The following is a 25,056-nucleotide window of genomic DNA, read 5'->3' as shown; positions in this document are numbered from 1 at the left end:
CACATAACTAGCAAATATCTGAGACAAGATTTGAACTCAAGTCTTCTTGACTCTAGGCTTAGTACTCTATCCATTGTACCACCTAGCTGCCATTTCCCCTCATAAGACCTCCATCAGCCAGTAGCAGAGCTGAAACATTTGCCCAAGTTAATCTTCTGATCTGATATATACTTGTCAAGTCTAGCAAAGGCCAGCTTGACAAAATCATTTAGGGTCCCCAAAAGGCGGCAAGGAGGATGACGCAGACACTTTAGGGGGTCAGAAGGGCCACTGAAGCTGGAAGCAGTCAGAGGCAAGGTTTATTGATCACAGCCAGTATTTTATAGAGAAACTTATACAGATTAAGGCTTAGCCACTAAGGGATTAAGTAAGCTTTTCACATAGACAATAGTTGGTAATGATTTACAAGATCAGCACAAAGGACTTAGTTTACCTCATTGAATCTAAACAGAGTTTTCTATAGGCTAATAAATCAGCAGGTAAATATGTAACCATCTAACCCAGGTTCCCAGAGAATACATACTTCAGTGGGGTTTTTGGAAGAACATTCGGTTTCTACAAGGTACAGCAGGGAGGGGGTTGAAACCTCAGGTAAGGCATGGGCTACATGTCTGGCTTTAGCTGAACTATGGCTACTCCAGAGTCTTTGCAAGCTGGGGGACTATAAGTCTTCTATAGCTTTGCTATATGGAGACCTCAGGCTATCCTCACATATACTGTCATTGAGTCCTATTCCACTGAAATTTTATAATGCACCCACATCTGTTTTGGGCCATAATATTACCCACTTTATTTGGTCCTGGCCATTGGGATGTGCTAAATAGAACTTAAAGGTAAATCATTGCATTCTAAGAGATCTTTTTCATGTACACCCCCCCACACTCCCAAAACTACCACATAACTCTCCTAATTAGATGGGGCTGGGACTCTTGGACTTCAGGATTGTCACCCATTCTAATGACAAACAGGTTCATGAGCAAGTGAGAAGGCAAACAAATCCCATCCTTTGCCAAGTGAGGTGGAGCTGGGCTGGGTTGGAAGTGAATCAGGCTCTACCAAGAGGTGGGTGTCTCCTTTTCAAGATGTTCTAGTAGGACAATTAAAACCCCTATAAATAAGCCAGAATCCCAGTTCCCTGGTGTCCTCCATCAGCTTGTACAACTTCCACTTGTTCCCAGTGAAACAGGTAAGCAAGGCAAAAGAAGGCATCTGCCATGCTCCAAATTGCTTCCCGTGATTCTTTGTACTAAATGTCTAAGGATGTTCCCTGTAGGTGAGCAGTCTTAGCTAATTTTCATTGTGGTCATAACTGCTTTCTTTTCTCAGGAATTGTAGTAGACATCAACAGTCTCTATAGTGATTACAGAATAATATTGTCTTCACATCAGGGATTGATTCTGGTAGACTTGGTCCTACTGATGGATGAGTCAAGATCCCAGAATCAGAAAATGTTTTGTTGTGTGGTCAATGGGACACACATGAGCTGAGGGAGCTCCATAGGGTCAAACCTTTGGACCAGGGACCTCTGAGATGTTTTAATTTCATTGTTGTAAATTTGGGGAAAGCACTTCAGTTCATTCCAGGTTTCCTGTGCTTGCCACGACTCTGGGTAGATGATTATTGAAGTTGTTTGGAAATCCAATCTGTTTTTCAAAAATGCCTATGGAGTCATTAAAGTTATGTGGGCCTGCTCTGTTCAGTCCCTGGTTAGGGTCTTCCACCAACAGTGTTATGTAGAGATGGAAAGCATGGAATCCCTGAAAAATACAGGGACAGCCTCACCCAAAGTTCTCCAGCCAGCCTAGGATTTTTTTAGGGTGAGGCTGTCCCTGTATTTTGCAGGGATTCCATGCTTTCCATCTCTACATAACAACAGGAAGAAATTTAAGTTTCGATCCCAAGAAGTCCCGGAATCCTAATTTGGGTCTATGTATTTGAACATGGGTTTGTTTTGTTTGTTTGTTTTTATACAGTTGAATTTATCTGTGTTTTCACTTTGGTTATTTTTTTGGCTATGGAATTTGTTGCTGTTACAGTTGTTGATCATTACATTCAATCAATCATCAGACTTTTATCAAGTGCCTAATGTGTGCCATGCACAGTGCTAGATAGAGGAGATACGAAAACTAAATCATTAGGAGATGGTATTCCATTGAGAACAACATATACAAATTGTATCTAAAAAATATAAACAAAGTCATCTGCAAGATACAAAGCTACGCATTTCCAAGGTAATAAATAAGTTAATTTTAGAGGAAAACATGAACAGATGGAGGGAAGCAGGAAAAACTCTTGGAGGAAATAGATAAGCTGAGCTTTGAATGGGTGCGGTGGGTAGAATGCTCAACCTAGAATTGAGAATATTCATTTTCTTGAGTTCAAATACAGCTATGTGACTCTGGGTAAGTCATTTGACCCTGTTTAACTCAGTTCCTCATCTATAAAATGAGCTGGAGAAGGAAATGGTGAACCCCTCTGGTATCTTTGCCAAGAAAACCTCAAAACGAAGTCACAAAAGATCAGACTTGATTAAGATGACTGAACAACAAAACAAAGAGATTTTAAGAGCTGGTAGTGTGGAGGGAAAGCATGACAGGCTTGAAGAACAGACAGTACAAAGGCTTGGAGACTGCAGATAGGTAACTGGGCATAAGAAACTGCAAAAATGTCTAATATGACTGGATCACAGATTGATGAAGGAGAGTAATATATAATAAAATTGGCAGAATAAATAAGAACCAGGTTATTAAGGGATTTAAATGCCAAACAAAGGGATTTCTACTTGATTCCAGTGATGAAAACAGCAGCAGTAACAATAAACACAATAATAATGACTTCCATTTCCAGAGGTTTGCATTTGGCAAGTTGTTGGTTTGTCTCCCCCTTAATAAACTCTTCTGTACCTCTACATGAATGTCTCTCTGAATAACAGCTATCTGGCTTTTCCTCTTTCCAAAAGGAAATAGCTGCATGCTGGCAATCCCTTCTTCATGTCATCTGTCTCGATATCTGCTTCCAGGTTCATCTGAATTCACAAAAATGGCTCCACTCCTGAATAGCATCCTCACTGTGATCGAGGTGTTCCATAAATACGCCAAGGAAAATGATGACTGCACATCCCTGGGCAAGAAAGATCTGAAGCAACTTCTCCTGGAAGAGTTTCAGGAGATCCTTCGGGTAAGACAGAACTCCCAGGAAGCCTGGAGTCCTGGAAAAGTACAAAATAGTCTTTTCAGTCAATCCTGGACTGTGCCCAGAGCATTTGCCCAGTTTTCTCCCAATAACACCATCTCCCTTCGATGCCCAGATGCCTTCAAGAGAATCAAACCTCCAGTTAACAGGAGCTTTTTTTTTCAAAGTGAGATTTGCTTTGTGTGATCAAACATTATCACAGATTTGGGCCTGGAAGGGACCCTGGAAGTCATCTGGTCCAAAACCTTGATTTTAGAGATGAAGAAACTGAGCAGAAAGATTAAGTGAATTGTCTGTGATCATACACATAATTAATAGAAGCAGGATTGGAATTCTGTTCCTAACTCCAAATCCAGCATTCTTTCCACACTGTGCCAAGAGACTTCTTTTTGCTCTTTCTTTTCTGTTTGTGTCATAAAATGACTTTGAGGTGGGAGGGGTGGCTCAGTAGATAGAGAGCCACATCTGGAGACAGGAAATTCTGGATTCAAATCCTCAACCACTTCCTAGCTGTGTGACCCTGGGCAAGTAACTTACCCCCATTGCTTAGCCCTTACCTTATCAATACCTAGTATTGATTCTAAGATGGAAGGTATGAGTTAAAAAGAAGAAGTCAACAAAATGGGACAGTGGAAAGAGCACTGACTGAAACTTTAGCAGATCTTTGTCCAAATCCCATCTTTGCATTTATTATCTGTTTGACCTTAGGCAACTTATTTAGCTTCCCTGAGTCTTAGCTTCTTTTGCTATAAAATGGACTAGTTGACTCCAGAAGTCTCTTCCATCTCCAAATCTATTATTCAGTCAAATTACTCAAATTAATTATAAAATTAGTTTGTTTTTAAATGACCCTATCCACTGTCTGTGTAAGACTAGCAAGGGATCAAATCTTTAGAAGAGACAAGAAGGTGGTGCTAGAATGCTTAGAGCACTGGGCTTGAGCTCATGAAGATTTGAGTTCAAATTTGACCTCAACTACCAATCAGTTGTGTAACCTTAGGCAAGGCATTTAACCTCTGTTTGCCTCAGTTTCCTCAAGTGGGGACGACAAGAGCTCCTATTTCTTAAGGTTATGAAATAATATTTTTAAAACCAAAAAAACTTAACATAGGGGCAGCTGGGTAGCTCAGTGGAGTGAGAGTCAGGCCTAGAGACAGGAGGTCCTAGGTTCAAACCCAGCCTCAGCCACTTCCCAGCTGTGTGACCCTGGGCAAGTCACTTGACCCCCATTGCCCACCCTTACCAATCTTCCACCTATGAGACAATACACCGAAGTACAAGGGTTAAAAAAAAAAACTTAACATAGTGAAATGCCTGGCATATAATAGCATAGTAAGTGCTATATAAATGTTTATTTTTTTCCCTTACCTACCAATTCAGGAATTTCCAGACTGAAGAAGTAAAGGTCAATTGATTAAAATTTGGTCTTTGTTTTATTTTCTCACAGAGACCACATGACCCTCAGACAGTTGATAACATCTTACAGCTCTTGGATCGGGACCATGATGAACATATCGATTTTAATGAATTTCTGTTGTTAGTGTTTAGGTTGGCTCAAGCCTGTTATCAAACTCAGAGTAAAAAGTCATGTAGAGACAAAACTGGGTCCCATCAAGAACAAGGAAGAGAAAAAACCCGGGACCATCATTTTCCAGAGGAGGGCATGGGCAAGCAACAAAAACAGAAGCATAGGGGACAAAGGCAGGATTCCCACCATGGTCAGTCTGAAAGACAAGACAAGGACTCTCGCTATGGTCAATATGAGGGACAAGATAAGGACTCTCGCTATGGTCAATATGAGGGACGAGATGAAGACTCTCACTATGGTCAGTATGAAGGACAAGATGAGGACTCTCGCTATGGTCAGTATGAGGGACATGACCACCACTGTCACCATGACCATTCTGGAAAAGACCAGCAATCTCACCATGGCCAAGATGAGAGACAAGACCATCATTCTCACCATGGCCAAGATGAGAGACAAGATAAGACCTCTCACTATGGTCAGTCTAAAAGGTTAGGACAGGACTCACACCGTACTAATTCAAACAGACCAGGACAGGATACTCGCTCTGATCAGTCTGGAAGGATGGGGCAGGAATCAAGCTGTGGTCAGTCTGGGAGACAAAGTTATGTTTCTTGTTTAGGTCTAAATAAGAGACAAAGTGTTTGCGGAAGTAAACCTGAGGGACAAGATAATGGTTCTCATTATGGTCAGTCTCAAAAGCTGGGACAAGAATCAAGCTGTGGTCAGGCAGGCAGACAAAGACTAAACACTGGTAATAGCCATTCAGGTAGGCAAGGACAAGAGTACGGCTGTGGTCAGTCAGGGAGACAAGACTTGGATTCTGGCTATGATCAGTCTGAGAGATCTGAACAGGAATCAAGTTGTGGTCAGACAGACAGACAAGGACTAGACTCCCACTGTGGCCAGTCAACGGGACAAGAACTGGGCACTCAATGTGGCCAATCAGGGAGGCAAGGACTAGATTATCATTATGGTCAGTCAGGAAGTCAAGGACTGGACTCTCACTATGGCCAGTCAAGGAGACAGGGACTAGACTCTCACTGTGGCCAGTCAGGTAGACAGGGTCTAGACTCTCACTATGGCCAGTCAGGGAGACAGGGACTGGATTCTCACTATGGCCAGTCAGGGAGACAGGGACTGGACTCTCACTATGGCCAGTCAGGGAGACAGGGACTGGACTCTCACTATGGCCAGGGACTAGACTCTCACTGTGGCCAGTCAAGGAGACAGGGACTAGACTCTCACTATGGCCAGGGACTAGACTCTCACTATGGCCAGTCAGGGAGACAGGGACTAGACTCTCACTATGGCCAGGGACTAGACTCTCACTATGGCCAGGGACTGGACTCTCACTATGGCCAGTCAGGGAGACAGGGACTAGACTCTCACTATGGCCAGTCAGGGAGACAGGGACTGGACTCTCACTATGGTCAGTCAGGGAGACAGGGACTAGACTCTCACTATGGCCAGTCAGGGAGACAGGGACTAGACTCTCACTATGGCCAGTCAGGGAGACAGGGATTGGACTCTCACTATGGTCAGTCAGGGAGACAGGGACTAGACTCTCACTATGGCCAGGGACTGGACTCTCACTATGGCCAGTATGGAGGGTTTGGCCAAGATTCAAGCTATGGTCAAACACACAGACAAGGTTTGGACTCCGGTTATGGATATACTGAGGTACAGGGGCAAAATAGTCAGTTCCAAAATAGTGGAAGAAGAGGACAAGAAGAGCAGGAGCTGAATAGAAATCAGGACTATGTATCTGGGGAGGACAGACAGAACCACTTTCAACAAGGGCTATGGCAACCAGAAAGAGAGTCTGAACGCCATCAACATAAGTTGTATTCACAGCCCCAGCAGGAAAGAACCCTCTGCCACAAAGGGAGAGAATGGCAAAAGAATGGTACTGAACAGACTGGAGGACAGGCACAAGACAGACGAGGGTGTGAAGAAAAGAAAAGTCATCAAAGATATGACCAGCAAACCCACAAAGAGGAACAGGGTCACCAGACCAGGGATAGACAGGGTCATGAGGAGCAGGGAACCTCTTCTCAGAGACAAAACAGGCAGACTTGTGGCAATGAGCGAAGTCATCGGACACAGGACAATCAAACACAGAACAGGAAAACCCAAGACAATGAGAAGTATCATCAGACCCAGGACAGGCAAGATCATCAAGACTACAGCAATGAGCAAAGTCATCAGAAGAGGAACAGACAAACCCGTGAGGAAGAAAAGAGTTCATGTCAGACACAGCACAGAGAAGCCCATGAAGGGCAGCAACAACAAAAATCTCAGAATCAGCGATACCAAGGAAACCAGGAGAAACATCCTCAGTCAGAAGGATCCTGCATGCATGAGTCTCACCACGTACGTCATCAGATACAAGGTTCTCAGAGAAGGTCTGGTGACCAAAGTTCCTATCCAACCCAGAGCCATGGGAACCAGAGAGGAGGAGCATCTAATAGAAGACATACCACTAACTCAGCTGTTGCTTCTAACCCTCTCTATGATTATGTACAAGAGCAAAAAGCCCAGGGGCATTATAACTAAAAAGATAGCAGATCAAAACCAGTTCAAATATTTTTTCCCCTTTAAGAGGGTCTAAGTTCATCTGACTTATTCCGTACTCAGTCTACATAACTATTCTCTTTTTAAGAATGAGTACCTACTTCTGAAGTGCTTTGGCTGGGGGTGAGGGGAAGCATATCCAGGGGATGTATGAAAATGACAGATTCCTGGTTGAGTTAAATATGGGTTTTTTAATTGGGTGAAATAATCAGATCCCAATTTAAATCAATTGAAGGGTTACTTTTTTTCCTGATTTGCACAATGAAAACTTGAAAGTAGTTTTAAAATCAGGTTTCTCGGGCTTGTTAATTTTCCATAAAGAGGTAGATGCTTTGGCCATGAAGCACAGAGATACAAAACCACATTCTCGAATCTGTGTTTGAGTTGACTTACTTATTGCAATTTAAGAGGAGTGAAAAACTGGACTTGATGAGCAATGTCTTTACATCTATAGTCTCAATTTACCAGGAATTCCAAAAAGTCAAGAATCAACTAGGAAAAATTATAGGAGAGGGCATTTCCAAAATTAGCGACATATTTCTGTCACTTTTTCCCATTCTAAGGGAATGTCTTCTGATGAGTTTGTTTGTTTGGGGTGGGGGTGGAGTGATATTTGTTCCCTCCCACCCACTCCCCACAGACAGAAGGATTTACATATTTGTTTCCAGTTTGTGGATTTGTAAAAGATCAGCATTAGTTTAGTGGAAGGAAAGCATGTTTAGACAGATTGTAAAAGTCTAATAATAAATCTACAACTATTCAGGCCTATAGAGTATACCTACCTCAAAGGCATTTGTGTTTCATCTTGTACAATGCATGGAAATTAACAATAAATGATTGGTGAGCAATAGCTTTGGCTTCTGTCTTCTTTACTCCATCTTCACGAAAGGATGCTTTCCAACAAATAATTCCTCCTTCTTGGTTTTCCAAAAGCCCTTGACCTCTCAAAACAAATGTGGACCAAACAGCAAGAAACGTCCAACTCTCCTCTTCAAGATCAGCTTCTAGAAGGACTAGAAGAGTCCTTTGAGATCAATCCCCTTATTTTATAGATGAGGAAGCTGAGGGGTGACACGACTTCCTTAAAAGTCTATTGGAATAAACTTGGAATTGGGATTGAGGTTGGAGGGAGGCGCTTTTGGATATATACATGATGAGGTACATACAGGTGAGGTCAAATAAAAATGCGAAGGGAGGCAGCTTATTTAAATGGAACAGAATAAAGTTGAACTGTATATTTCCTTCACCATAGACATCAGTTATGCCCTACAGATCTCATAACATAGGACATCTGAAGGCTGCCCTTCATTCAGAACAAGACAAAAGGGCCAAAGAACATTTGCCTGCTCCAAATTCTAGGGATGATGAGAGTAATACAAAATATGCTAATGGGAAGACTATCTAATGGACCAACCAAGTTGAAGAAGACAAAGACAGAAAAAGGAGGGTCCAAAATGGGAAATAGAATGAGATTTCAAAGAGTAGGCACCAGGACCTGGAGATTTAGTAAAGGAGGCTCTATAGGTAACTGGGTATGTGTGTGTAAGACTGGCCTCAGTAGTAAGACATTCAGTAGGATTGAGTATGGAGCTCACTTCTGTATTTTTTTCACTAGAAAGTCCATATGGGGATCTACCTCACTCCATAGCCTACTTGTTATCTACAGGTCCAAGTCCACTACCAGTGTCCTCTCAGTTGTGGAGGGGAAAGAGTTCCAACCATGCCTTTCCTTGGCTGAAATCCTTTATGCTACTTCTTTGAGTGTGGACCATCATTAGAAATATTCCTGCTTGGGGGAAGCTGGGCAGCTCAGTGGATTGGGATCCAGGCCCAGAGACAGGAGGTTCTAGGTTCAAATCTGGCCTCAGACACTTCCCAGCTGTGTGACCCTGGGCAAGTCACTTAACTCCCATTGCCTCCCTTACCACTCTTCTGCCTTGGAGCCAATAGCTGAAAGAAAGCAAGAAAGAAAGCAAGGAAGGAAGGAAGGAAGGAAGGAAGGAAGGAAGGAAGGAAGGAAGGAAGAGAGAGAGAGAGAGAAAGAGAGAAAGAGAAGAAAGAAAGAAAGAAAGAAAGAAAGAAAGAAAGAAAGAAAGAAAGAAAGAGAAGAAAGNAAAGAAAGAAAGAAAGAAAGAAAGAAAGAAAGAAAGAAAGAAAGAAAGAAAGAAAGAAAGAAAGAAAGAAAGAAAGAAAGAAGGAAAGAAAGAAATAGTCCTGCTACCTACTTGGGTTCACCATAAATCTCTTCACTGTTCTTTGGGTCACCTGAAATTATGATTGCTTAGACATGTTGGTGTTTCCAGATTCACAACCATGCAATGCCCCTTAGAGATTTTTTTTAAAAAGATGGATCCTGGCATTGGGTGCATAACAAAATTTTGTGCAGTTTGCTAAAGGTAATGCAATCTGCTCTCTTTGAGCACAACAGTTCTAATGTCTGTCCCAAATGCCTATATGGTTATTCTAATTCAAGGAACTTTGCAACCAACAGGTGTCACAATCTCAAGGATGAGCATCTTTCCATCCATTTAATTTTTCCTATATGTATTGTCAGGTATTTTTGCATAATCATTGATGTCACTGAAGAAACCCATTAATATTATGAGGTATGATGCAATAAACATAAAACCCACAAAGAAAAACACCTGGAGGATATGACCTTCTATAAGGAATCATTTTTTCCATTTGGACATCGAGCAAGACACCTTCCATGACAGTGGTGAAACCGCTTTGGCAAACATTTATGTCTTGCTCATAGGATATAATATAGTGGTCTGGCACGCTTGCCCCATGCTCTATGTCCAGAGCCTTATTTCTCATGAATAATCATTGAGTATATCTCTGTAGTTGCATTTACTGAGGAATTCTACATGATCTTTTTTTTTAAACCTTTACCTTCCATCTTAAAATCAATACTGTGTATTAGTTCTAAGGCACAAGAGTGGTAAGGGCTAAGCAATGGGGGTCAAGTGACTTGCCCAGGGTCACACAGCTAGGAAGTGTCTGATTCCAGATTTGGACCCAGGATCTCCCATTCCTGGGTCTGGTTCTCAATCCACTGAGCCACTCAGCTGCCCCCTCTTCATGATCTTAACATCAAAGACTGATTGGAGCATAAAAGATTCAATCTGGACTTTGGGATCATTAAATTCCACCTTTGTTCTACCATTATTCCCAATTCCAAATTTTAAAAGACTTGATCATAGTAGATTCTAAAAAAAATTGTAAAACTGAAGTTAATTCTACCTATCATTGTTTTAGAAAACTGGTCCCATTCCCATGCCATATCAGTTCTCCTACTATTCATTTGGGGGCTCTGAGTTCTAGTTCCAATTCTGCTATTGCCTCTCTACATGAGAGCCTTAGTTTACCCATAAATGAAACCAAATGAGTGCCTGAACCTATTTGGTTCAGAAAAGGGGGAGATAGGTCCAGCACATGACTAAAAAAAGTACACTGCTATAAAGTGATTTTTTTTGTATGTGCAGGCATTGTCTATTTTGTTTTTGGAACATAACTTTCAAGGGAACATCTTGCTACATGGAGCCAGCAATTTTTTTATAATCAAAAACAATAAATAAGATGATTGCCAAATTCAGTCTCTTCCCCTCTCATCTTTTCAACAAGGGTGTCCTCAATTCACACATAGCTCATTCTCATGAAATATAATGATAATCGCTTGTATTTATATAGTGTTTTACAATGACAAAGCCCTCTAAAAATGTTATCTTGTTTGATCTTCACAGTAATCCTGTTAGGTAAGTGGTGCAAGTATTATTATCCTGATTTTATAGTTGAGGAAACTAAGACTCAGAAAGGCTATCAGATTTGCCTATCATCACACGCCAAGTAATAATTAGAATTCATATTTATATAATACTTTAAGGTTCATGAAGTGTTTTCCTCACAAGAACTCCATAACTGTAGGTAGTATAAGTATTTTCATTTCTATTTGACAATTAAGTAAATTGAGGTATTGACTTGCCCGTGTCCCTCTATTAAATCACTCAGCCTTTATTTCTAGTATGTCCATCTAGTTTCTCCATCTAGGCAATAAGCTCCCTGAGGTCAAGGGTTCATGGTTTCTTTTTCTTTGGAATCTCCTAAAAAATAAGATTCTGTATAAAGTAGATTTATAATCAGTATTGTTGGATGCCAGACTATGGAAGATGGTTATGAAAATGACCTAGCTGGTGGGGGAATGAAGAAACACCATAAACATCTAATAAATGAATCCAAGCATGGTACAAAGGGGAACAACCATTTTCTCCCAGCATATATTTCTTGCTGCCAATGACAACTGTAGTTTAGATGTACCATAGGACTTACTGGCCATTTTTTAATCTTCAGATTTTCTGTCCCATTAATTCTTTTAGTCAAGGGCACATGAAGGGATTAGAAATATGAAAAATGAGCCTGAGCCTTTTTCATCTGTGATGGATGAAATATAATCATCTGTCTTTGCTAAAGGCACTAGGTGGCACAGTAGATAGAGATATTGAGTCAGAAAGAATTGAAATGAATTCCTGTCTCATATATTTACTAGTTTTGTGACCCTGGGCAAGTCAATTTACCTCTGTCTACCTCCATTTCCTCATCTGTAAAACAAGGATAATAATAGCACCTATTATGTTATGAGGATCCAATGAGATAACATTTGTAAAGTGTTTAGCACAGTGCCTAATAAAGTGTATATATGTGGTTGTTCAGTCTTTTTGTTGTTGTTATATCCAGTGGGAAATCATTTGGAGTGGTTTGCCATTTCCTTCTCCGGCTCATTTTACAGATGAGGAAACTGAGGCAAACATGGTTAAGTGTCTTGCCCAAGTACTCACAGCCAGAAAGTGTCTGAGGCTGAATTTGAATTCACAAATATGAATATTCCTGATATATGTGCTTAATTAGATGGAAAAATCTAAAACTTTGTTTTAATATGTTTCTAGCAGAAGATGAGGAACCAGTAGCAATGAGCTAAAAATCTGAGGGCCTGTATGACTGTAAACAAGTCCCTTCTCTTCTCCTCAAGTCCACCCTGCCCCATGTCCTCATTGTCAAAACAGAAAGATTTGATCAGATAGTTAATCACTTCCCTAAAACTGAAGCTTGGAGCTGGGAAAGATCTTGACTGAAGATTTGAACCGAGATATTCCTACTGGGATATAGTGTCCTTTCTATGACACAAGATCATAAATTTAGAGCTTGAAGGAACTTTTAAGGTCAAGATTCAAACCCTATTATTTTACTGATGAGGAAACTGAAGCCCAGAACAGTTAAGTAATTTGCTCAAGATCACACAGCCCGTAAAAGTCTGCGCCAGGACTTGAACCTAGGTCTGTCTCACTGATTGCACAAATCCAGGACTTTCCACCACATGGCTTCTCAAGCGTTCATTGTGCTCTAAATGAAACAAGTCAACAGAAAAAATAGGGAGAGGATTCTCTGAGGCTTTTGCCAAAGCATAAGCCCAGCTTGTGGAAGGACATGAGTCAAGGTTCTGGTGCCACCTCGTGGTGTCTGTGTTTAGTGATTCTTTAGAGATGGGCTGAACAAGATGGTGACTGCAGGAGACCACAGGAAGAAGATCAGACCATACCAAGCTCAGGAACCTTTCCTGACAGCTCACTAGGACTCAGCTGGTAAGGAGGAGGCTGGTGGTAACAATGACTCACCTTCATTGTTCTCTGGCCAGCAAATTCCTTGAGAACCCGAGCATCTCCAGGCATCATTACAGAAGCATCAAGGCAAAGAAGATGAGAAGAACATTATTTCAGAAGCTGTTTATTCTTCCTCACTCTCTTCAGGTTCCATAACTAGTGGTGCCTCTTGTCATACTTTTCTTATCTAGGAGTGAAAATAGAATAGAATAAAATAATGAAATAGAAATAGAAATAGAATAGAAAAGAATAGAATAGAATAGAATAGAATAGAATAGAATAGAATAGAATAGAATAGAATAGAATAGAAACTCCTTGAAAACAAAGACTGTTTTATTTTTCTTTGGGATCTTTAGGACCCGAACATCATTACTGACACATTGCAGGATCTTAATTGGTGCTTGTTGAATGAATAGATGACAGACTGAGTTTATTTCAGTTCTAGAATGTCCATATGAAGGCAGCTAGGTGGCCCAGTAGATAGAGTGCTGGACCTAGAGTCAGGAAGACCTAAATTCAAATTCTACCTCAAACATTTACTAGCTTTGTGGCCCTAAGCAAGTCATTTAACACCTCTCAGTTTTAGTTTCATCATTTATAATAGCATCTACTTGCCAGGGTTGTTATGAGGATAAACTGGAACAATATTTGTGAAGTCTTTGTAAACCATAAAGCACTATATAAATGCTGTTCTTTTTGTTGTTGTTGTTGTTGTTATTATTATTATGTACCCTAATATGACAATGCCATAGACTTACAGGGTAATAAAGTTGATGTCATTGAAGATTATTGATTACTATATTAATGTCAAATTTATAAGAGGATCCCTAGCAGTACTACAGGACCCAGTGCCCAACTCTTTATAATTCAGCTGTTTTATCAATGAGTTGGATGAAGATGTGTAACAGGGGTCTGGAATATACCCAGACCATCTTAAATGGCATCTCTCCATGTGAAGGACACTAGGGAGACTGCTTCAAAGAGAATATTCATGACATGCAAGAGACTAGAGAGCCTTGGAGAGACTGGAGTAGTTAGCAACGTTCTGTAATTTTCTGGTGGTGGGCTCACTATATTTTTTAAAAAGAGGCTCTTTGGTTTTTAAGGCATTCAAATAAGTTTGTCCATTTCCACTACCATTGTTTTGTCTCATTCACTCCTGCTGGATCTCAGTGATTCCTTCTTTCATGGCATCTGGTAAAGGGATTTCAGACTCCAGTCTTAAGAGTTTCAACACATTGGGAGAGCAAACCACAGGAAACTGGAAGTCAAAGTCCAAGAAAGGTTTACCATTCAGAGAAGCACTGATGTCCTAGGGAGCAAGAGTCAATTTTTGAGGACTAACCCATCAGAAATGACAGGATTAATTCATTCAATCTGGAAGTTATGCCACATCTGGAAATGAAGTTGGTAGAATCAATGCTTTGTAGAATTAAGCTCAGTGTTGAGACTTCTTCCCTCAGAGACTAAAGTGGTTTATGGGAGAATACATCCCAGCAATATTGGGAGAAATGTCAGTAGAGTTGTTCTTGCTATATCTTGAAATTAATATCCTTTTGTCAAAACTAATCTAATGCTAAGTGGTTAAGTAGAACTAGGGTGCTGGGTCATTGCCTTCCAACAAATGAGTTGAATACAATCAATGGGTGCTCAAGCTGCTTATAGAGAAAGACTGCTCCAACCCTCTCAGGTTACCCTAGAACCTATGGAACTCATACTAGAGGTGGGGTCACTCAGAGCCCTCTCTGAAAGCACACAAACTATCACTCCAGCACAGAGTATGCCAGAATTTGTTACTAGCAAGCCAGACGGACACAGGGTGAGGCTACTCCCCTCCCCTCTCCACATACACCTGAGGACATTTCTCACATCACCCACCCCTCTAAAATGTTCACCATCACTGCCCTAGAACCAGATTGTCACCATGCCTCATGAAAGATATACTTTAAGGTTGTCACAAAGCTAGTAGAGACACTTAATCCTCTTTGGACTGGCTGAAAGTTTTATTGGTGTCTTTGGGGCTTTTTCTATATCATAATAATTTCCCTATCCACCCTCTAGAAGAGAAGCTATTCTATAAAAGAAAATAGAACAAAACTGCCCTATGTGGCAATTGCATTTGATACAATATTCTAAACCCAAAATCACTTACTTCTCTCCAAAAAGCAAAGAAATGTGTTTTCATCATTTATCCTTCAGGACCAAGATTAATCATTTATATTTTGGATGACTAAATAAGAATCCAAAAGATCTTGATTGGCTAGAAAGATAAGCCAGTTTTAATTAAATGAAAGTGAATGAGTATAAATGTAAAGTCCCAAGCTTAGGTTCAAAAACTCAACTACATAAGTTCAGTATGAGGGTTATATGACTTCATCATCATTCATATGAAAAAAGACTTGCAGGTTATTGCGAGTTCAGTGTGAATCAACAGTACAGCATTGCACGCAAGGAAGTTAATGCAAGTCCAGGCTATTTAATTGAAGTGCAATGTCAAGAACAAAGGAGGTAACAGTCTGACTGGACAATGCATTGGTCAGGCCACATCAGCAATAATAATTTGTAATACTACATTTTGAGAGAAGTGTTAAAAAAAACTGGAGGAGATCCAAAGGAAATAAACCATAGAAATGAAAATTCAATGGAAATATGACCCCTATTCTAAAATTTTTGAAAAATAGCTCTGAGATCAAGAAATTTTATTTATCCTTATTAGAATAAGTTTAGCTCAGATGGGAGGGAAAAGCAGGAGCAAGGAATTAATGTTAAAAGGAGTGAATTCCAGAGTTTGGTTATGTTAAACATAGAGTTGAGAAAACATCTGTAAGGGATTATAAAAAAAGATTTCTGTATTTAGTTGGACTATTCTCCTTTCAAAACTAAATGTTCTAATAACTGATCTGGCATCAAAAAGCTCAGGCACATTAGTAGTACCACCACCATCACAAAAAGTAGAATGTAAGCCAATTGAGGGCAGGGTTTTTTTGTTGTTTTTGTCTTTGTATCCCTAGGATGGTACTTTGCACGTAATAAGTGTTTAATAAATGTTTGTTGAATGGCATTGCAGATGTTTAGTTTGAACAACAAAAGATTCTGTGATGGTGTCTTAAAACATCTGAAAGTTTTTATGCACAAGATGAAAAAACAATGTATTGTGTTGCAAAAAAAAAAAGAGGAAATAATAATAAAAATTAATAATTAAATTTAAGACAATGCCTAAAAACAACTGGAAGCATTCATCAATAAGAGGGAAAAAAATTTATTCTGTGTTGATCCAAAAGAGAAGTTAGTAATAAATAATAAGAAAAAGACACATTCCTTATGATCTAGTCAGTCCTAGTTATGTTTCACATTCTACCCCTTTTTCATGCCATCCACATTGTCTCCACATGCCTAAGCCACCCAGTCCCCCACCCATACCACCATACACCTCTATTTTTCAGCTCTAGAAATGTCATCAAATTAATACTTCTATTCCTGTGAAAAAGAGCATACCAATCAGTTCCCCTGTGACTTCATTCACCAATTCTATGACTGTTCATGTCAAAGTATCCTTCTTTAACCACCATCCCCTAGATGTGCTCTCTCTCCCTATTGGAACGTAAGCTTCCTGTGGAAAGGAATTGTCTCATTTTTTAAAATTTGTATCTCCAGAAATTAGTGCAGTGTTTGACACATAATTACTGCTACACAAGTCCTTTCTTATTCATTCATTTGTAGTTTATAAAGTATATAACATTATCCAGATATATTTAGAGGCAATTTTCTCTTCTCTGGCTTATTGCTTCTAGCAGAAAAATTAGAGAATTTCAGTATCTGGCATCCCCTCCTCCATGAGTATGGGTGCCAATATCCCTTACAAGCAATTTGGACTCCAGGAGTCAAAGAATTAAAATGTTTACTTTTAAGTAAAATGAAACAAGCAGCACTCATATCAGAACACATCAAAATGAAGAATCACTTGCCCATGAGCAAATTTCCCCAAGAAACCTGTATTTCCTCTGCTGAGTTCATTTTTATTCTGATTCCTCTGCCAAAAAGAATGATTTTGGGACTGGCAAGAACAAACCACAAATATCTAATGGAAAATCAAAATCATAAATAAATAGGAAAATCATAAGAGAACACCAAACTACCCTTGATGAGTTCAAGTCACCAAGCCTAGATGAGCATCATACTCTAGGATACTGAAAAAAACTATCAGTTGTGTTTGCAGTGGTCTTTGAAAGGTCATAGAAGAAAAGGTATCCCAGGACTGGAGATGGGTAAATGTTGTTTTCAAAGGAAAGAGAAGAGAATCTATAAACTATAAGTAAGTGAGCTTGACTTGGATTCCTGGTGAAATTCTAGAACAGATGATATTTAAAGATAGAGTGCCATGCCTCGTCCCTGCCCCCACCCCCAGACCATATGCAGTGCCTCCATGAGTGCTGGGCATACCCCCCCCCTCAATTCCCCTCTCCCCACTTACCCCACACAGGGGAGGGAAGAAGCAGTCCCATTTAGCTGCTGGGTGGGTGACGTGAGGAATGTCCTCAGTGAGTGTAGAGAGGGGGAAAGGAGTGACCCAAGTGCTCTGCTCCCCTCCAGCTCTGCCACCTGTGAGCCACCCACCTTACCCCCTGTGTGCTCCCATTGGGCTGCTGGGCAGAAGGGTGGGGAATGTGAAAAAATGTCACCAAGCACAGTGGAGAGGAGGAAGAGAGCAGCTCCACCCGAGCCCTTCTGCCTTTCTATTAATGAACCTGGCGTGGGGGGAGGGCAGGGAGGGTGGTACAGGTGCCCACAGAGAGCACTCTGCATGCCATCTTTGGAACCTGTGCCATAGGTTGGTCATCACTGTTCTAGAACATTTAAATTCTAAGGATGATTAATGAATGTCTAGAAAAAAGAAGTTACCATGGTTTCATTAAGAACAGATCATAATAAACTAAATTTTTTTCCTTTTATGATAAAAATTTCTAAACTGGTAGATAAGGAAAATTCTGTAAATACAGTTTATTCATTTAAATAAATGTATAACAATGTTTTTAATCCTAATTTTGTAGGAAATCATGAAATATACCCAATAACAGTAAAGTTAAATTGAAATAGTTGACTATCTAGACCCAAAGAGTAGTCCTGAATGTTACAATGTCATCTAGATAGGAAGGCTCTGGTAATATGTAATTGGCCCTGCATTGTTGAACATTTTATTGGTAACTTGGATAAAGACATAGATGGTATGCTAACCAAATTGGCCAATGATAAAAAGTTAAGAAGAATAACTAACATGGTAGATAACATAGGACCTAAAAATTTTAGTGTTGCATTTTAATGTGTTGAAATTTATTATGAACAAATACAACATCTTGTACTAGAGTAAAAGAAATCACTATGGTGGGGGTTTGAACTGGGATTTGAACTTTGGCTCTCCCCCTTATCTGTGTGACCTTGAGCATGTCAATTAGTAACTTTGAGGCTTGGTTTCCTCTTTGCTAAAGTGAAGAGTTTGAACTGGATAGCCTCTAAATCTCCTTGTAATTCTAAATCTAGAATTCTATTTTTAAAATGGGAGAAATATGGCAAGAAAACAATTCGTACGAAAACAATTTGGAGGCTTTAGTGGATTGTAACCTCAATTTGAGATAGCTACTAGAATGATAGAAATTCAAAAAACATGATGGAATTTGGCTCCCAAGAAAATTGTTAAATTGCCTTGTAACAAAATCTATCAGAGGAAAACACGCCCTCCCCAATCATGTGGCTTGAGAAGGGGAGTTCCTAAAATGTCAATCCTAAGCCCCAATCTCCTTGTTAGATAAGAGGAGGTGGAGGATTTCATAGATAACACTCACTTCAAGGGTTGCCTTTCTGGTAACTTCATGTTCCTTAGTTCAAGAAACTGGCCTTCTATCCAGGGAGGGGAAGAGTTTCTAAATGGAATTTCTGACATTCCAGTATCCCATTTCAGTATCCCATTAATCAGTTCCAACTGTTGCTACTCTAATAAAAGCAGGTTACCAAACAACATTCAACAAACTTTTATTAAGTGCATACTATGTACCAGACACTGGAGTTTAAGTGATTTTTTAAAATGAAGTTATTGTCTTCAAAGAGCCAGTATCCTAGAGGGGTGACATATGTCTAAAAGATATTATCATCTAAATTATCTAAAAGATAATTTGAAGAGGTAGTAAGCATTAATAACTGGAGGGATCCCAGACTTTCTATAGAGAATAACATCTATAGAGAAAGACATCTAAGGGGCAAAAGAAAAGGAGATGCATTCCAGGCACATGGAATAGCCTAAAGAGAAACACAGAGATAGGAAATAGATTGCAATATATGAGAAATTTTAAAAAAAGATGTTAATTTGAATGTCCTGAAAAGTATATGAAGGGGAGAAATACTCAATTAACTGGTAAAGGTAGGCTGTAGCCAGATTCTGAAAGGCCAAAGGGAGGAGTTTATACTTTATCCTAGAGGCAATAAAAAGCCATTGAAAGGGGGTAAGCAGAGGACTGACATGATCAGACTTGTATTTGAGTAATATAAATTTGGCAGCTATGGAAAGGATGAATTGGAGTGGAGAATAACTGGAATCTGGGAGCCCAATTGTGAGGTTTTTGCAATATTCTATGCAAGAGGTGCTGAGGACCTAAACTAATATGATGGCTGCATGGGTGCAGAGAAGGGGGAGGGAGGGTAATGTGAGATGTTGTAGAGGTAGAATCAATGAGAATTGGCAAATGATTTTATGTGGGTGTAGGAAGATAAAGAAGAGGAGAGTTAAGTATAACGGAAGATTCAAGCCTTTGTGACTGGGGAAGATGGTAGTAGCCTCAATAAAAATAGGGTGTCTGAAGAAGGGACATAAGTGTTCTACTATGGACAGATTGCATTTGAGCCCCTAATGTGACTTTAGTAAAGATGTACAGTCTGCAATGGTGATGCAGAGTTAAAAGTCAGAAGAGGAATCAGGGCTAGATGGATATATTAGGATTATATCTAGTGTGGGAGGCATCTTCTGAGAAATCATTACTTAACTCAGGGTTGTTGATTGAATCAGCAAGATAGAGAGTATAAAGATAAAAAGGAAGAAGACTAGGACCTAGCCTAGTGGGAGGACACACAGGTCTAGTGATAAGAAATGTTTGATGATCCAGTAAAAAAGACTGAAAAAGGAGACTCCAAAGAAAACAATGTCACAGAAAGCAAAGAAATGATGTCCATTGTAGCAGCTTTAGCAGGTTAGAGATCCCAGGAGAGTTTGGGGACAATGGTTTCAATAGAGTGGCAGGATTGGCAGACAAGGTTTGAGATGAGAGGGGGAGGTGAAGAAATAGAAGCAATAAGTATAGGTGATTCTTTCTAGAAGTTTGACCATGAAAAGGAGAATAAACGTAGAATGACAATTTTGAAGGGACATCAACATTAATCAAAAGCTTCTTTAAGATGGGGGAGAGGTAGGCTGGCTTGAAGGCAACAGTGAGGAAACAATAGATAAGGAGAGGACAAAGAGAGAAAAATAAGAATGATTGGAAGGATAATCTCTAGGGAGAGAAAGAGAAGATGGAATCAAGAGTAAATGAAGTTGGGCTTTAGGAGAACAAGGCCCAGTTTTTTGGTTTCTTTTCCTAGGAAATGCAGGAAATTGCTGCAGCCTCAGATCCCTTAAAAGGAGACAAAAGGGGGCATCTGGGTGGCTCAGTGTATTGAGAGCCAGGCCTAGAGATGGGAGGTCCTAGGCTCAAATATGGCCTCAGACATTTCCTAGCTGTGTGACCCTGGACAAGTCACTTAACCCTAGTTACCTAGCCTTAGCCATTCTTCTGCCTTGGAACCAATACACAGTATTGATTCTAAAGATAGAAGGTAGGGTTTGTTTTTTGTTGGGTTTTTTTTTTTAAGGAGGCAAAGGGAATTGAGTCCTTCATATAGAGTCCTATTGTAGATCTTTTATGAGTTGGACATGTCCTTTGAAAGACTTTCCTAAGGAAAGATCAGTGAAGCTACAGTGAACCAGCTCCTCCAAGGGAAGCAGCAGTCAAGTTGAGAAAGCAAAAAAAGTTCACATGGAGCAACTAAAGAATTAAATTAACACTTGCAAAATAATGTAGGTCTTTTTAAGCCTTACTTTCTGTCTTAGTAAGAACTCTAAGGCAGAAGGACAAGGACTAGGCAAATGAGGTTAAGTGACTAGCCCAGAATCAGAGAGCTAGGAAGTTTCTGAGGCCAGATTTGAAAAGGTCTTTCTTCCTGATTCCAGGACTGACAGGACTCTTTCCACTGTGCCACCTAGCTGCCCCTGCAAAATAATGTTTTACTATTTACACAAATGCTTAGCAAAGGAATGGTCAGAATGAGAGGGCATTAACCAGAGGAGGCTTCTTGGAGATCAGGGTGGAACATTCTTCAGGGTGAGAAAGAGTATTTAAAAGATTATTCTGACAGTGCAGACCAAGTGATGAACTGTAGTCTGTGATCCTAGAACCAGCCAGATTGGCCATAGGGCCATGAATTTTTCACCTAGACATTCTCTAGACATTCTCTCTGTCTCTCTGTCTCTTTCTGTCTCTGTCTACTTCTATAGAGATCCAGCTCTATATTTCTGGGGTTCTGAGTAGTGTTTAGTGACGTCAGATGGAATGAGAACATTCAGACTAAATGTTTAGCTCATAATTGCTCCAACTCCATGGAGTTTTGAGTTTAATATATACTGGTTTCACACAAAGAGCACAGAGAAAGAATCACAGCTGTGAAGGGGTTACAAATTATACAAAACCCATTAAAGTCTAAAAAGTAAAGAGATAGGTACAGGGTCAAAGGCCAAATTCCAACAACCAATTAGTAGGAGGTTAATTCTGGGAACAGAAATATATTTCATAGATATCCTAAACAAATTGAGTCCTGTATTCTTGATTTACAGGATTGCATCTGGTCAGATAAAGTCTTGTCTAGCTTTGTCTGTTTCTGGCCTTGATTGTCTAAGTAATATATTTTTTAGAGTTCAGGCTTCTTGATTATCAAGAAGAGAAATTGTGAACTCAGTACCTTCTGGTTTGCTAGGAACTTAAAGCTTAAGTCTATAATGTTTTTCCAATAAGAAAAGGTATGGATCATAAAGAGGGTCAAGAGAGAGGTCTCAGATTTTTATCTATTTTCTTATTGGCTTCCCACATACTTTTGTCTCTGTCCATCTCTCTTTTTTTCTCTCTCTCTGACTCTCTGTTTCTGTCTCTCTCTCTCTCTGTGTTTCTCTTTTCTTTCAACATCTTTCTCATATTTACTCTTCTTAAAAAGTAGGGGAAAGAAGGCAGGAAACAGTTAAGGCCCTATAGAAAACACAAAGGAGAGGAAACTTGTCAGCCAACTGAAATACTTGGAGTCATAATAACCTAAATGATGCATGAATTTTATCAAAAACCAATTTTGAATGGGAGAAGAAAAACAACTGAACTGGTCTGGTGCTTGAGTGTTGGATAAGTCTATCCACAGTGATTGGTTGGAGGACATATGATTAGATAGTTAGGTCAGAAGAAAAGAATCTTATGCTCTCAAGTTCCCTTCCCATGCCCATGAGTCACAGCCTAAGGCCTGGGGCAAGTCCTTTACACCTGTCTCAGTTTCATCCTACAGAAAATGGGCATCCTCCTTACCTAACCATAAAGAGAGGCATTGTCAGGATGGGGTCTTGATGGAGAAGACTATAGAGGTCCTTCATCCCATTGTTAGGAAATATACAATTATTCCACTGTCATAGATTTCTAAAATATTTGGTAAGAAAAGGCCAATGAGGAGAAAAGTTTTTGATTTGTTTTAACAAAATTCAGTTTCATCAGGTAGGTGTTTTACAGGGTTCCATATGGAGTCTTCACCCAAAACCCTGACACATAGTAGGAAGAAGATCTCTCGTAAATACGGAACAATTACACTCAGTGAGTACTCCATAATAACAGAAGCTAATAAACATTTGCTAAACTAAAAGGAGATAAGAAAACTAAATTATTTTTTTACATTATGACTTTAAGGAAGAATACTTAGAGACATTTTCAATAACCCTAATTTTAAGCCTGCCTCATGAAATGATGTCAATACAGTCTCAATCCACTCTAATATTTTCTGATCTCATTTCTCTCTTTCTAGGACTCTTCCTCCTGCCTCTTACCTTAATTGCCAAGAAATGAAAACTATAATGGGGATGAAGGCACCTTCTACATCTTTCTCACCTTACCTCCAAAGAGCTTAAGGCACTTTATACACATGATCTCATTTGTTCTCCAAACAACACCCTTAGGAGGAAAGGAGGGAAGGGATAGCAATCATTATGCCCATTTTTACAAATATGGAGCTGGGGCCCCAAGAGATTAAGTGACTCACCCAAGGTCACTCAGAGCTTATGATCCAAGATGGAACTGTTGTGCAGCACACCCATCTCCAAATTCGGGACTTTGCCTGCAAGATTTCTTTAAAGAATCTTCATGGTAGATATTTGTCCCAACAAAGATTCACACTTTTAAGTCTACCTCTTCCCATAAAAGCTCTGCACCTACAAACCAGTCACAAGGAAATTGGAGGGGACCATTTGAGTCTAAATGTATTATATATCTGTATATGTATTAATATATACAAATTCCCAATAATATGCCAAGTATTTGAGTCTGGATTGCCTCAATTTGAGAGATTGACCAACAGTGACCTGGAGGTGGTCCAAGAGGTACTGCTGTTTGTAACTGAGGTGGTGTTGGTGTTTTATCTAAAAAGACTTGATATATATTCTCAATGCTGTTATTAAATGAGTGGTGGGGAAAACTCACCTCTTAGAGTGTGGAAGAAGTTTGAGAAGTAGAGTGTGTTCTCAATGGAGGGAGAGGGGGAAATAAAAATGAATATAGGAAGAAGAGTGAGTCTCTGAAAGCACTATTAAAGGAAAAATTAGCAAATAGAAAGTGTGGGGTAGGAATGAGTGGGTGTATGTATGTATGAAATGTATGTATAGAAGAGAAAGAAAAAGAGGAGAGTGCAAAAGCAAAATAAAGATAAAAGAGATAGAACTGAGATGAAAGACAATGTGTGGGTGGGAATATCAGGAGCTTAGAGCCCCTACTAGGTTCATGCCAAAGAATCAGAGTGAATGAAGTTTTTCAAGTTCAGTGAGGATTCAAATATATACATTGGAGGTTACAGAAGATGATGTGTTGTTCTATGCCCTGGTGTCCTCTGACATACTGTGGCTAGTCAAGAGGTTATTAGGAGGTACCCATCCAGAGAGATTCTATTTAACACATATCTAAGTTGTGAGTTACTGGGATATCTGTAGACTCAATTTGAGAAAAGATTGTTCCCAGGATGAAGGGGGAAAGGGAAGGAATGGTCACAGAGTGGGGTATTGATGCCATCAGATTTATTGAAAATATGACCTTTTAGTTGCCAAACCTGAGGACCTTTTCTTAATCCTCATCCTCCTTGATTTCTGGGCAGCATTTGACACTGTTCCCCACCCAATCCTGTCCTATTGTTCTCTCTTCTCTGAATTTTTCTCAAACCTATCTGGCTACTCCTTTTCAGTCTCCACCGCTAAATCATCATCCATATCACATCTTCTAATTGAAGATGGAGGGGCAGCTAGTTGGAACAACAAATAGAGTGCCAGGCCTGAAGTCAGGAAGAATCATCTTCCTAAAGTCAAATCCAAGCTCCAACACTTACTAGCTGTGTGACCAGGAACAAGTCACTTCATCTGGTTGGCCTCAGTTTCCTCATCTGTAAAATGAGCTAGAAAAAGACATGGCACACCAATTCAACACATTTGCCAAGAAAACTCCAAATAGGGTTTGTACTGAGAAGACAAACAACAAACAACAATTGAAGATGAACCCCAAGCTGTCTCCTAGTCTCTATATTCTCTCTCAGCTATTTCATCAATTATCCTAACTATAGAGATGGCTCCTGCATCTATATCTATATCTATATATGTATATATCTATATATGTATATATATATATATATATCCCTAGACTAGAAAGGTATCTTTCCTATAGATATAGATATATGTGTGTGTATATTTATTTGTACATGTATGTATTTAGGGATGGCATATATGTATATGTGTGTGTGTGTGTGTGT

At 39.7% G+C, this 25,056-nt stretch overlaps 1 protein-coding gene across 1 annotated transcript; it reads left to right on the top strand.

Annotated features, from left to right (window-relative positions):
- The first annotated feature begins 3,039 nt into the window (after positions 1-3,039).
- On the top strand, positions 3,040-7,276 carry RPTN (repetin). Its single transcript, XM_044674159.1, has 2 exons — positions 3,040-3,177; positions 4,640-7,276. Exons 1-2 carry the CDS (start codon positions 3,040-3,042, stop codon positions 7,274-7,276), a joined length of 2,775 nt encoding a protein of 924 aa, XP_044530094.1.
- Positions 7,277-25,056: the final 17,780 nt, after the last annotated feature.

Source organism: Gracilinanus agilis, chromosome 4 (assembly GCF_016433145.1).
Source record: "Gracilinanus agilis isolate LMUSP501 chromosome 4, AgileGrace, whole genome shotgun sequence".
Classification (NCBI taxonomy): Eukaryota; Metazoa; Chordata; class Mammalia; order Didelphimorphia; family Didelphidae; genus Gracilinanus; species Gracilinanus agilis.
Note: the sequence above shows the minus strand (reverse complement) of the source record. Positions and strands in the feature narration are given on the sequence as shown.